General features: G+C 31.9%; 1 protein-coding gene across 9 annotated transcripts in view; it reads left to right on the top strand.

Annotated features, from left to right (window-relative positions):
• LOC122512364 (plasma membrane calcium-transporting ATPase 1) overlaps positions 1 to 15,598 on the top strand; it is a 221,545-nt gene that overhangs the window by 102,553 nt on the left and 103,394 nt on the right. For all 9 annotated transcript variants that reach the window (XR_006302616.1, XM_043628151.1, XM_043628150.1 and 6 more), the window contains 2 exons: positions 2,695 to 2,830; positions 4,741 to 4,875. Coding sequence is in view for 8 of the 9 variants with exons in the window: in XM_043628151.1 (XP_043484086.1) it covers positions 2,695 to 2,830; positions 4,741 to 4,875 (271 nt within the window). In the remaining variant the exon portion in view is untranslated. The remainder of the gene's footprint in view (positions 1 to 2,694; positions 2,831 to 4,740; positions 4,876 to 15,598) is intronic.

Genomic DNA, 15,598 nt, shown 5'->3' on the forward strand with positions numbered 1-15,598 from the left:
TTTGCTGACTCAGAGCATACTCTGGCAGTTTCTATCGATATTAAGGGTGCTTTTAATAACGTTCGCCCCCTTATTCTAAATACAATGCTTAGAGATTTAAACTTCCACCCCTGTATGGTAAACTTCATCAATCACATGACGAGAAAAAGGTACGTCTCTTTTAATGCTGACGGATCAGATTCAAAAGTCTGTGGTGTTGGAGTCCCACAGGGTGGAGTCCTGTCACCCCTTCTATTTAACTTGTATCTGAGAGATTTGGAACAATATCTTCCACCTAACATGAAGGCTGTCATGTACGCTGATGACCTTCTACTTTATGTAAAATTCTCTTCTGTCGCCAATCTTTCCACCGATGTTTCCGCGGCTCTGGAGAGTCTGTCTGCTTGGCTTGAAACACTGGGAATGGACGTCGCCCCGCAAAAAACGGTTTGTTGCATCTTCACAAAATCTCGATCATCCTTTGAGGACTTCGCATTAAGGCTGGGTTCCACCTCGATCATATGTGATCCTATAATGAAACACCTGGGTATACTTCTGGACCGGAAACTAAAATGGACACCGCATATAAAGATGATAGCTAATAAAGCAACGAAGGCACTGGGTATTCTCAGGATCATAACAAGGGCCACATGGGGCATTTCTCCCATGCTGGCCTTGACAGTTTATAGGAATTTAATAAGAGCTATTCTGGATTGGGGTTCCCCTCTTTTCGCTAATTCTGCTATGACCTCTCTAAAATGCCTGGATAGGGTGCAGTCTGCAGCCCTCAGAATGGCACTGGGTTGCATGAAATCAACATCTATCCCGGTTCTTCTGTCGGAGGCAGGCGAGCCCCCTCTAACACTTCGTAGAACATTCCTGACGAACTCGTTTATCCTTCGTAATTATTCGTGGTCTGACAACTTGCTAAATCCCCTTTTGCATACTCTTAACAGGAAACTAAAAATTCCATCACAATCAAAAGCATACAACAAAATACCTCTCGTTCCAACTTATATACAGATGGTTCCTTTGATGGACATGGGTTTTAGATCCGTTAGACCTGCTTATTTTGACTGGCCCTGGGAGGTCTTATTATTCTCTCCTGTGTGTGATATCTCTAACGGCATACTCCTCAAAGACCATAATTCACCTGAGATGTTCTTTAGAGAGATTCTATCGTCTGAGTTCGACGGCTACTGTCCTATATACACGGATGCGTCTTTAAACCCTGCAAATGGATTGTCTACAGCGGCTTTCTATGACGAAGTTTCAAATTACACACAATGTACTCCTCTCCAACCATACATCACGATTCTAACGGCTGAACTCTATGCCATCTACACAGCGATCACATACGCGATTGAACACGACATATCACGTACCCTTATAATCACAGATTCATTGTCCTCCGTCCAGAGACTCAGGAACTGTTTACTATACAAAAACAACCCATATATCATATATAGAATACTGGAATTATTGCATACAAACTCCGATCCTAACACTCTCCCCTCTTTCAAATTTATTTGGATCCCATCACATAACAGCATTTTGGGCAACGAATATGTCGATACAATCTGCCGTGAAATTAACATCACAAATAACAATAACAGAATGCATTTTAAACTCCCACGCGATGACCTGAGAATGAGTGTCTTTGCTCCGGACAGGAAAGCATGGCTTTCCCATCTCTGGCCATACTCAGAGAGGGACCTGACGGAGCACAGATACTTCTCAAGAGTATCCTTTAAAGCAGCCAGGCCCTGGTTTCGGGATATCAACCTTCCGAGGAGTTGGATAAACGTGGTCACTAGATTGAGAACAGGTCATACTCTAACGAGTGACCATTTAATAAGAATAAATTGGATTGGAGCGGCACGCTGCGATTGTGGCGAAGAACGTCGTTCCCTTACTCATTTATTAAATGATTGCCCAAGTTATGCACCAGCAAGACATGACTTTATGAGATTTTGGCATAGTAAATTTCCCAATTCAGTTCCCAATTCGGCAGATGTCGACGAGCTCGTCTTCTCACCCAATGAGCAAGTGGTCAGAGAGCTGGGAAAATTTTTTACATTCAATCATCATTTTATTTAATTATTTAACTTACAGCCTAAAATTTTTATCCAATCCCTTATTTTATCTATCCCAATAACTGACTTTACCCGCTGGTCTGAACGACATCTGTGGACCACTGGAACCAGTTCAGCATATAAATACGGTTCCCACCGCTTGCTTGCTGGAGAGACCTATCTACAAGTTTTAACCAAGGATTTCACATAACAATAACTAATGTTAACATATTTCTCATTCTTCTTACGTTAATAGTTCTGACACTCGGCAAGGCCACAAGTCATTTAAGAAGAAGAAGAAGAAGAAGAAGAAAGAGGAGAAGTGGCACTATTGGCAGAGTTGACTGTATTACGGTTGTCTGCAGAGTGTCGAGTCATGCCAGTTACGCGACTATTTTGTTAAATTTCAATCCCATTATATGCTAAGCTATTAAATGTCAGTAAGATTATGCGTCTTACAGGTGGAATTTTTTAAACAAATTTTATTTAGAGTTTATACAAATAATTCTAAATGTACGTTTTGAAACCATCTTAAAACAAACAGAAATTACTATTATCATAAATAAAATAATTTATTAAATAACATGAATTGTTCATTAAACCATTATGAATGGTATTAAATAACTGGAATTTGTTATAGATAAAATATGGAGATCTGCTTCCTGCAGATGGTATTCTCATACAAAGCAACGATCTCAAAGTAGATGAGTCCAGTTTAACTGGAGAGTCGGACCATGTGAAAAAGGGAGAAACTTTCGATCCCATGGTCCTTTCTGGTAAGTATTACAATTTATTCATTTAAAATATTATACTGAGTAACAGATAATTGTTCTTTCTCATATATCATACGCTTGTAACAAATATTTTCTCTTGGTATTGTGAAAATATTAAAAATCAGAGAGATTAATTATAATAATTACCTAAATTTAAAATCAAAATAAATGATTCGAGTTCATCCTTTTTTGTCTAATAATTAACATTTGCTCACATAAAATAAATAATGGTATAGAACCTGAAAATCAATTAGATATCGATGACGATACAAATTTCATAAAATAATGATAATGGTACTCATCTTTAAAACACTTCAATGTTGAGTGACCAGATTAATTCAAATTCCAGGAGTACAACAAAGTTATCCTCCTACGATGGGAGTTCTTGAATTCGGGACTATTACAACGACCACACTTTACATAAAGAAAATAAACAAAATTTATAAAATTTGATTGAAATAAATTAGAAATAGCAAAAAGAAACACTTGAAAATTAAACAATCCACCTTCCGTGTCCTCACTCCTAGAGAACACGGAAATTTATATTTGCAGAAATGTTAGACCGTCAGTATCATCCAGGAGCTCCCTATTATAAATATTTTTATTGAAAAATACATGAAGTAAGCGCTTCACGCTTCTTCAACTAAAATCCGTTTTCATAAATTTTATCGTGCGCTACACGCACTTTTCTGCTGAACTGCTCAGCCTGCAGCCAAGACTAACTCTCACCTCGTCTTTCTAAATATTTGCAAATTATAATTTCTGGTCAAATAGAACCTTCTCGTACATTCTATCAAACACTCATTCATTTCCGCATTAAACAAAACCCATATCGTACGCGTTATAAATTTAAATATATTATAGTTATTTGTATAAAGTAAATCTATAACAAACTTGTACTTTAATGGTAGATAATTTAAGTGGTCGTTCTACTGACAGTATGGACGCTTGGAGGATCCATCATTAAGCTCGCTGCATACAGCAAAATGTCCTCAAAACAGCGTAGGACTTTATGCTTGCCGCATGGATACGCTGCCTAAATTTACTGGACAAAAATACTTATTTATTTTGCTATTTGCAACAAGCTTGCAGTGCATGTTTCCTACAAGCTTACAAGTTACTTGGGAGAGTCTGTTAGAAAAAAATTATCATCGAAGGAAGAAAAAAATAGGAAAGAAATACAAGTAATATTAAAAGTCACTCATTAGTTTGATACTTATAACAAAGTCATCGTCATCTTCTTCATCATCATCAGCAGTTATAATTTCTATTTTGTTGAAAATGATTTCTTACGAATTCACGTACGCGCTCAGGAACATATAAATCTTTCTACAGTTCCTTTATTCTCACACTCATCCTTTGCTCTCGATTTTGTAAATTCTTCTCATATGTCCAATTTATTATTAAATCACAGATTTAACAGTTCTCATAATTTGATTATTTTCTACAAACTATTACAGTTTCTTTTTCTCTTTGTACCTGTAAAAATAATATTTAACCCTCTGTTGGACACATGTTCCAATGTCGATCAGAAATTAAACATTAAACATTCTAAGGATATATTTTCGCCTGGTTGCTTTTTTGTAAATCGTTGGCTACGTAAAGTTTATGAAACAACTCGAGAGCACAAGTTGGTAGATAATTTATATTTATTTTATTTAAATAAATATGAAAATCGTAGGTGTCCCACGGAGAGCGAGCTGTACCTTTAAAATACTTTCTCGATTTGACTACATAGTGAGGGAATATAATGGGATAAGTTTGATATTATTGAACTTTAAAATAAGAGGCGTACTAGAGTAAATCTATATTTATATTCACAAAAATTCTGATACTGATTGAAATACTTATTTTACCCATGATGTATTGCTTTTAAATTGAAAAATTATTAAAAGAAACTTTTTCCATTTTAGGGACACATGTAATGGAGGGATCTGGTAAAATGTTAGTAACTGCAGTTGGCGTTAATTCACAAGCAGGCATTATTTTTACTCTTTTGGGAGCTGCTGTAGATCAGCAGGAACAGGAAATCAAAAAAATGAAAAAAGGTATGTCAACACTTCTCTTTAGTTACCTTTTAGGAAAAGAATCACTTTCGTCGAGAAAATGTTCTTTTTAAAACAATTCACTTATATAAAGTGCAATAAGGGCGTTGTACAAAAAAAGTGAGTTTTGAAATTTCTATACGTAAAGTTTTTTTCTTATATAAAAAACTTTACGTAGTCAATTGTCGACTATAAATCAGGTGTAGGGGAGAGTTCCAGTGAAGAGCAATAGAACTGCGCACATAGCGTCACTGTCGAACTTTCTGGCTTGTCCAAAATGTCTGACTGATGTCCGACTACTGAAGCTTTCCTAATTTTTCATTAAAATGCTTATATTTTATTAAATACTCAAGTATTTATAACAAATTTATATGATTTATAGTCCTGAAAAACTCCTTTCATTGATAATGTGCATTTACGCTATGATAAGTTAATGTTTACTGTTTATAATAAAATTTTAAAAATATTATTACAATGACAGTATAAAGGGAAATTATAAGAAACCTTTTTTTTTAATCTTTTATTATATTTATGAGCATTCAGTTCAGATTGACATATTCTTACTTCAATTGTTGTTTGTTTCGAAACAATTAATTTACTTTGTTAGTGATACTTATTGCGCCCTTTGTGCGCTTAACTAAATAGGTGTGAGGGATCAATTTCAAAAGTGTACATAAAGAGGTGCATGAATATTCCTCAAATGTTTATTAACCGAACTGCATTTATCAGACATGTCACTTAAGATAATAATTGATTATTTATTAACATAATTATTAAGTGGAGTAACAATTCAAAGAAGTGCAATCCGATTCAATAACATTTTAGTTGAATGTCATTTTCATGTGTCTCAAAAATAAACACAGAAAAAATTCGATCTAAAATTGAGTAAGAATCTGTCTCAATTTGATACGCATAAAAAATGAGTCATTTAACATGTCATTTAACATAGACTCATTTTGAGATGCAACAAAAAAGAGTCCAAGTTTTTTTTGTGCAATATATGTGACGCACTCCCAAGAAAGGTACATAAGAAGCAAAAAATTTGAGGTTTTGTTTATAATTTTTTGAGTAAACATACGGAAGGGGAATCAATTACTATTAAATATTATTAATGTTCCAAGTTTTTATTACATCAAAAATATTTACACTCGAATCTCGCTATAACGAGAAGTTCGGGAGTCAAGTCTCCCTCTATTACGAGCGCAAGAGGAGAAATGAGAAATCCCCACTTTTAAGATTCTTCATTCATTTTTTTAGTGTTTACAAATTAAATAATGTCAAAATTACAAACGTAACCTAGTTTAATTTGAACTTTAACATACAGAAAATTTATATAAGCTTAAATTTTGAAGATGTTCGACTCATTGATATAATTTCAAATAAGAAGTGACTTTTTATTTTTATTTCATATAAATAAAATTGATTTTAACCAAATTTAAACCAACTGAAAGTGCATTTGTTTATAAATAGTGGGGGTAATCGGGAGAAAATTTTTCTCGCTATACCGAGAGACAGAGCCCTCGTTATAGAGAGCGCTCGTTATAGAGAAGGTCGTTATAGCGAGATTTAAGTGTAATAAGAACTGGTAATTAAAAAGGAACTTTCAATCAAGATTAATATAACAAAAACATAACCTAATATAATTGGTTTGTTCCTTAGGTACCTTTCTTGGGAGCGCATCACCTATTAATAACTTTGTTTAAATAAAATTAATTGCTTCTGTAAGCTGGCTAAAATTACTCATTTGTTCCAACCTCAAATACTTAAGTTTTTGAGTAAGGAATTAAGGATGATGTTTAGCAGACTAAAATTCACCTACCAAACTGTCTGATCTTACACCTACGTACCGCAAAGTACAGAGGGACGCATTAAAACAATGCAAAAAGAATCAACTTTTCTCAAAAACCATTTATCCAATTGAGGACAATTGCAGACGAAAACGTAATTCCTGACTATTACTCTTACTTCGTGACTGCTACTATCAATGTATATGAATAATATTTAGGTTAGTTTAAGTAACAAATCTCAAGTCTCTAAGGGAGATGACGGTACCCAGTAAACGAAAACTAATTGAAATGAATTAAAAAGAATTCACAAAGAGCTTTCGTGAATCCCGCTTTGTGACAAATACGAATTGGAGCCTACCAAAAATGTTAATTCGTTTCAATTCATTTGAATTAGTTTTTTTTTACTGGGTACTTCGAAATCTCCTGTAAAAATTGACAGATAATATAAACGTGCAATGAAAAGACGCAATGAAAAGAATGCTTTCAAGTTGCAGGAGGTAAAAATGAAAGAGTTCGCTTGTGCAAAGTACGTAAAAGTCCTCTTTTATGTACTGTACGATTTTTACGTCCTCCGCATTTGTGCATATATCAGAAAGGCTTACTTTAAGTATTAAAAGCAGTCAAAGATGCGTAATCATTTTTGCATTACTTACAAATATTTATAGGTCGTTCCAGGTCAAGCCTAGAATAGGTTTTCATTGAAAACAATTATCAAGGCTTTTTAGGTAGTGGCTTTTTAGTTGAAGAAAAGGATACAATTGTTTTATTACATATTGTGGTAAAGAAACTATGGAAATTATATGTTTATAAATCCCTTAACTCAAACAATCATAAAACAATTGCATTGCACATAGTAGGGGAGACTAGGTGCAGTTGTTACAATTTTGATAAAAACAGTTACTGTGATTAGAGTTTAACTCCAATTTGTTTGGTGAAACGATTAAATCAAAGGTATATTATCTAGTTTTAAAAGGCCATAATTGATTTAGCTCTACACTGAAAGAATTTTGGGCAGGCTGCAGGCTTTACATGAGTGCCGCTAGAGCTCGCTGCCTCAAGCTCGCAGTTAACCTCAAAAAGGCGAGAATCTACTCCCGAAAGGTAAGCAGCAACTCCTCAGGGACAGCTGCTCACCTTTCGGGAGTAGATGCTCGCTTTTTTGAGGTGAGCTGCGAGCCCTGTGCAAAGAGCACTAATTTCGGACATGAAAAGCCAGCAGCCTGCCTAAAATTCTTTCAGTGTACATCTATTATTTAATTAACTACAAGAATTTGAGTGACAGCGTGTAAATTGCAACAACTGCACAAAGTGAATGTCGGTTGTTACAATACCAAGAATCATCTATAACATTTCTAAATTGAAGACAAATAATTTCTTATAACAACTTTGATTAATTATTCTTAATTTTTGACTCAACGTAATAGTACGTGACAGTTCCATAAAGATGGCAGCATTAATATTGTTTCGAAATGAAAGAAACTTTAAAAAGTTTTTTTTCATTAATTTTGAATACGAATTTAGAAAAACTATGAGATTTTTCATAAAAAATGAGTGTGATCCCATTTTTGACCAATATTTTACATTTCAAACGAATCTGCTGAATTTTGGAAAAAATATCCGTTCTCATTATCACTTGTAACAACTGCACAACAGGTACATTTTTTACAATAAAACACTTTATTAAAAAGTATACACTAAATGTGGACAACCAAGGCAGTTTCTTAAAGCTTAATCCTCATAGAATTGATATTAAAAAAATTTACTTTGCTAAGTATAAAGGTCTATTAATTATTTAAAAAATATCAGGCAGAGAAATATTTACTTTTGGCCTCTAAAAACCAATGTGCCTATTTTTTTACTTGTAAAGCTTGCATATAATTTTTAAACATAATGCACCAAGTTCGTACATAAAAACTAAACATTTTTCTCTTTGGAACCCCATCGCTATAATGAACTGTCTCTGAGATATTCCATTTGTAGCAACTGCACAGCGTAACAACCGCACCTAGTCTCCCCTATCGATAAACAAAAATTTATTTAAAGTGAATATTTTCGACGTGTTCTTTTCTTCAGCTAAAAAGCAAGGTGTCCTCTTTTCCAACCAAAATTCGAGGTAAAAAAAGCAAACATGCAATACCAGTATTGAAAAATGTACATTTTCATTAAGATTAATATACATTTATATTAAATTTAATGCAAATGTATATTGAATTTAAATACTGGTATTGCTTATTTGCTTCGTATACAATTTATTAAATTTAATACAGAGTTTTCTATCAGTGCACGGGTTTTTGAGGACTCTGATTCCGAAGTCAGATATTGAATTTTGAAAACAGTAGATCCAATATGTCGGACAACTTTTGAAAAATCCATCGATTTTGCTTGAAACACGTTACTCTTGGATTTTTGTGTGCGTTGAATACGAATATAAAGTCAGATTTACAAAATTCAAGGAGAAGGCTCCAATATTGGAGATAAGTTACTCGGGGTGTTTTTTAAAGTCGCTGAGTACGAATTTGTAGTCAGGTTTCTAATTTTAAAAAGAGGGATCCAGTAAGGTGGTTACATAAAGCCTTGTAAAACAACAGTCAAATACGAAACTCACATCATGAAATTCGGTTCTTCTCGTAATTAGGAAATTAGTCAATTCTTGGTACACGTGTCGTAGGGTCTTTCTTCGGTGCACTAATAACCTGCGGGGATTTAAGAATCGTGCTTTACAAAAGCTCATCTTATCAAGTAAAAGTAATACTAAACTACATGATATTTTTAAGAATGATTATTAAAATAATTATAATGTGATTCGAAATATTAATAGCATTAATGAAGATGTGACGCGCTCCAAAGGATGGTACCTAAGGAGCGAAAAATTATAGGTAATGTTTGTAATTGTTTGATTGAAAACATACAATATAGGAATCAACTGTCAATATAAAGCACTGACGTTTAAGTCTTCATTACATCTTAAATAATTAATAAGAATAATTAAATTATTAAATAATAAAAAATAATTAATAAAAAACTGTTTCATATTTTACACTTATACATATCTTTCAATTAAGGTAAAAATAGCGCAAACATAACCTTAAAATGATTTACTTCTTAGATACCTCTCTTCGAAGAGCGTCACAGATGATTTTGTTGATCACTCGGAGGAGTCAGGTTAAAAAATAAAATATTTAATATAAAACTATTCTTTACGATTTAAGGCCACAACCGAAGTAAAAGAATAGTATTTTATTGTTTAACCTGACATTTTATCGTGTGATCTACAATATCATCTTCATTATTATCAAATAAAATCAACAATTTTACTATTAATATTGATAATATTTTTAATGAATTAATTTGGTTATTTTTAATTTAAAAGACACATCATTGTTTAACGCATCAATTAAAATCCTTTGCATGCATCTGTTAAATAAGAGTTTGATTCCCAGCCCCACCTCAATTTTACTTTCAAATCTTTTGTGCTCAATATTGGTTTGGAATGACTTTTTTGAACTAATTAATTTCTTTACTTAAGCCCCTTTCCGTTATCTAAATTGCTTCAATAGGTTTTTAAAATTTCGTCATTCGGGTGGTAAACCATATCATTTCAGTTGTATTCTGACAAACATACCATTTCGGAGTCGTGCAACTTTTCACTTTTATTTTAGGTTGACAACTCTAAAAAGAAATTTATTAAGTTAAAAACTCACGAAGAAACAAGCAAATTAACTGTAAAGTAATCTATTCGTTATTATTATCTTTCATTGTTTATATTTTATTATAGTTGTGAACCTAAAATGAAAAATTTTACATCTCCAAAATGGTATTTTTTCAGATCACAGTTGAAATGGTATGGTTAAGCACCTAGTCGATGATTTCATGAAATATTTGAACAGGTCAAACCGAATTTAAAGAAAATTTTGAGATTTCTGAAATGATATCAAATCTTTTCTTCTGCCTTTTATATTGATTTTATATCCACACTGAGAAATTTTTGTGAGACTTTCATGGTCCGAATCTCTAGTGGCGACTTTGAAAAGTCTGCAGTCTCACAACAATTTTCTCATTGTCAGTGCATATATCTAAATTTCAAAGATTTTAAATGTACAAATTAATGTACATCCTGAAGTGGCCCTCTAATTATCTTTACTTAAGTTGATATTACTTATAAGACCTCGAAACAATTTTTCAAAATTGTAATTTTTTTTAAGAGTTGTAAACGGTAAAACTTTTCTGCACTGTTTTAGAAAAAATTCTTTCGAGAAATATATATGTATAATAGAAACAGTTTGTGTAATTTTTTAAAGCAAATTATACTTTAAAATTTTTAATTTTATAAATAAATAATGTTCTTAGTTATTCTTCAGAGAACACACCTCTTTTTTAGATCATTTTTCAAAGCTCAACCAATTTTGAACTGTTCATCTGATCAAACTGAAGAATTTTTTTAAATATAGTTTAAACTCTGTAAAATAAGTCTGTATACTTTAAAATCCTTATAAACAATATTAAACAATAGATAAAAAGGTTTTCGTAACATTGTTTATATATAAAATTAAGAATTGAGAATAAGTTTTTTTATCCCACATGCACAAAAATGGCGCTTTCTGATAGCAGACGACAGGGAGTAAAGTCATTCATTTCTTCGACAGTATATAAAAATGGCGGCCGTGTTCTTCCATGGGCAAGAAAATGAGCTGTTCCCATGCGTTATTCTTGCCCATGGGAGGAAACGGCCGCCATTTTCATACAAGTCGAACAAGTGAATGACTTTTACTCCCTGTCGTCTGCTATCTGAAATCGCCACTTTGTGCATTTAGAATAAAAAATATCGTAAGTAATATGGGAATAATGGCTGCCTTTATACCCTCGTTGCTTAATATACTATTATTTATATTCTGTATATATTTCTTGAAATTCCGATTCCTAATCTTACTGCAGAAACAAATCTTATTGAAATCCGCTCAGCCAATTTTAAGATATTGAAATTACTCTAAAATTGTGTAAACAGTTCTATCGTTTATAAGTTTAAAAAAATTAATATTTTGAAAAATTGTTTGAAAGTCTTAATTTATAGATATCATTTATATTCCTTACAACAAAAATAATTTATTAAGGGGCCACTTCAGGAATTCTTACACAGACTGAAAAAAATTTATTCTGAAAATATAAGAATAATGTACTCATATTAAAAGAGTGCCGCTCAAAAGGATTACAAACAGTTTTGTATCTTCATTACTGGTAAAGATTATACCTTCATCAAATAGTTATTTTAAAGCTTATATATTTGACTTAAAGTATACCTACAAAAGTTTTTCACTTTTTGGAAAATTTCAAATTGATATACACTTTTTTAAAAAATCATCACAATTTAATTTGGTAAATGGCATTTAAAAGCATATTTTATCATCTGTCAAACGATTTTTTAAAACTTGTTCAAATGATCATATTATATTTCTTAAAAATTATCGTAGAACAATTTTTAAAACATCGTTTGAAAGGTGATAATAGTTATTTTTGTATCAAGAGCGCAAAATAGGTGATTGCGACGATGGCGAAATGAAGGGACCGAGGCGAGGCCGAGGGAGCGAAAGTGTTCCCGAGGTCCCGAAATTTCGCCAGAGTCGTAATCATCTTTGCGCCCATGTTGCGAACAATATGTTTTCAAATGCCATATACAAAACTTTTTGTAATGTCTTTGCATGCCGTAGGGTGGACAAATCCTTTTGAGCGGCACTGTTTAATAAAATATAAAATAAAAATATTTATAAATATACACTTTTATGAGTACAACACACCCTAAAAAAGTAATCTTGATTTGATGCAGATTCCTCTAAACTGAATGTATATTTTCCTCTCGCATATTATTTGCCAATTATGGTTATGAACTGATAAAGAAAAGTTATTTTGATGCCCAAAATAAAACGTTTTTAATTAAGTAAATGTAATTAATGATTAATAGTTAATTACTTGCATTAATTAATGTATTTATTTGTTTATTTACTTTATTTGAATTCAATGTTTTTGACATTTGAACCTCAAAAAATTGTTTTGTTTTATTATTAGCCACCAAAGAATAAAAATATTCCACATTCAAGTGGAATACTTTTGTTTTGAGAGGATATTAGAAGAGGCTTTTTCCTCTAATTATGAGATTATTTTTTTAGAATGCATATTCTAAAACACTGGTTTACAGTGAAATTGTCAATCGAACAAAACATTTTTTTTCGAATAGTAGGTGTTTTTTGAGTAAGAAAATCATAGTTTTAAGCTTCAAATTTTGCATTTTCGAGGTGCGACGTCACTTAATGATAAATCGTCCAACATCCTTCCGGCAGGACGAAAAAGACTCAGGTGAGTCCCTCCGAAATCACTAAAGAAAACTAACATTGATTCAGATAAATAAAAAATGATATATATCATTGGAAAGGTAACGAAACAAGCTTTCAGCGCATATAAATATCGGGCTTGTAAGTTCAAAACTAAGGGCTGGGTAGTTTGAAGAAGTTACATGTTCCAAAAATTCACATAATTTTTAGTCACAGAATGACGAAGCCCGGTCCTGCCGGCAGGACGCTTTTCGCTTTATTTAAGAGGCTACCTAGCCCAGGTTTATAAATTTAAAGACTCGATATTTACATCATTTGAAAGCTTGTTTCATTACCTTTCCAACGATATATTTAGTTTTATATTTATCTGCTTCCATATTAATAATTTTATAGAGCAATTTCTAAGGGACTCGCGCCTGAGTCTATACTCAAATATACTGAAAAATATTAAAAATGAATTTTTTTTAATTAAAAAATTTGGTTTCATTCTTCGAACGTTTCTGAAGAGAAAGAGACTTGTCCGGTCAAAAAATATTGATTTTTGGGGATTTTACATTACATTTACGAAAACATGTTTTTTTCACTGTTTAGAAACATAGCAAGTTTGAAGGATTTGAAAAATGGTTTAATATTATTATTTTAAAAAATCAAAAATATGGATTTTTTCGTCTTTTCGTCTATTTTAATCCCAAGGAGTGCCAGAAAAGAAAAGTTGAATTCCCTTTTTTAAAAGCCTTTTTTTCGGAACGTCCTTCCGGCAGGACGGGCGTTTGGACGATTTATCATTAAACTTACCTGTAGGAAAATTAGCTTGTCAAAATATAATAAATGAGGTATAATTTGAAAGGTTATTAAATTACCTTTCGATCCATTGGTCACAGAATGAAATTCAACGAAAATTGAGAGAGTTACAGTCGATTAAAGATCAAATTTCATGACAATTTTCATTATTTTTAGACATTTGAGTAACTTCTACTATTTTTTTCTACATCAAACAGGCAAAAATGTTAAGATTTTAATTTTTTTATTGATAGACTATATGATTACAAAAATTTTGAGCCCTTGTGGACCTCGATTGGATTAAAAATGACAATTCTACGAAACTACTTTCTTCATTTTTAGTTAGTTTTCCAAATTTCAAAATGGCGGATCCAATATGGCGGACAAGATTTAAAAATTGGATGAAATTCGTCTTAAATTCGTTACTCGGGGGGTTTTTGGGGTCGTTGATTACGAATCCGATGTCAGATTTTAAAAATTCAAAATGACGGATCCAATAAGTGCGAATTCGATGGATTTTTAAAAAGTTGTTCACCACTATGAATCCATCATTTTCAATTTTCGACATCTGACATCTGACATCTGACCTACTATTCGAAAAAAATGTTTTATTCGATTGGCAAAAAAAAGTTTTTAATTTGTAAACCTGTGAAATAGATGCTAAGTATATATTATTATATATTCTTAAATTCAGAATAAATTTTTTCGGTTCATACAAGAATATTAATATCGGTTAATTACTCTACATATATTATTGCAAATGAACATCTAAAATTTTTTTTCAAAAATTTCTTTTTGAATTTTTGAAAAAGTGGTCAAAAAATAGAGTAGATGTTTTCGAAAAACCTTATATTTTTCGATATTCATGACTAGAATGAACCTTTAAAATTTCAGAAGAATTCGTTAAAACCTTTATGAGATAATTTAATTACAAGAATTTATTAGCACACAGGCACACACATGTTTGTAGCCAAAAATGGCTATCTACTAAATATTTATATCAGTGCTGATTGTGAGTGAAAAATGACAAGTATTTTTCACTAAACGGTATACAATAATAATTTTTATCTAGAAAGTACCTTTAAAGTTATGAAAAATTGACATTTTTACTAGATTTAATTGTAAATTACAAAGGAACTAAGGATGATGAAAGATTTTGGATTTGCATGGATTGCATATACAATAGATGCACATTAAAAATATGAAATACCTATTTACTCTGATTATTTATTGTTACCTTTGTAACTTTGAAGACGAGTGTTATTGGTGACTCAAATTCAGTGTAGAATGTAAAATTTGTAAGCAAAACAATTGAATGCTTATACGATTTAAGTGAAAAATACTTTTCTTTATACGTGCATGCAAAACCCTCGTTTGTCAACCACTGACAGCAATCCAAAATGGTCGATTCCTCACAGTCCGACCAACCAAAACATTTTGCTGCAAGTGCTTACAAACGCGGTATTGCCTGAACTTGTAAAGAAAAATATCATTCGATACAATTTCTGCCCATGATTTTACAAATATGATAATCATTTTATAAAAAATGAGTGAAATGACCAATAACAGTGAAAAACTTGCTATTAATTGTGTGCTGTACCCTTTTAAACATTTTAAGTTTTTAATTTATTACCACTACATGAGTTTACTGCAGAACAGAATAAATGTTTATAATATATATCCAGCAGAATATGATGATTAATTTCTGAGAAATATGCGCATATCTTCACGAGAGTACATTCAATACTTTGCGCTCCACGTTTCTATTCTGCAGTAATCTCATGACCATCCTGTATTTATAATCATTTAGTAAACCCTTTCTAATACATTTTATTTACC

Source organism: Leptopilina heterotoma, unplaced genomic scaffold (assembly GCF_015476425.1).
Source record: "Leptopilina heterotoma isolate Lh14 unplaced genomic scaffold, ASM1547642v1 Lhet_97, whole genome shotgun sequence".
Classification (NCBI taxonomy): domain Eukaryota; kingdom Metazoa; phylum Arthropoda; class Insecta; order Hymenoptera; family Figitidae; genus Leptopilina; species Leptopilina heterotoma.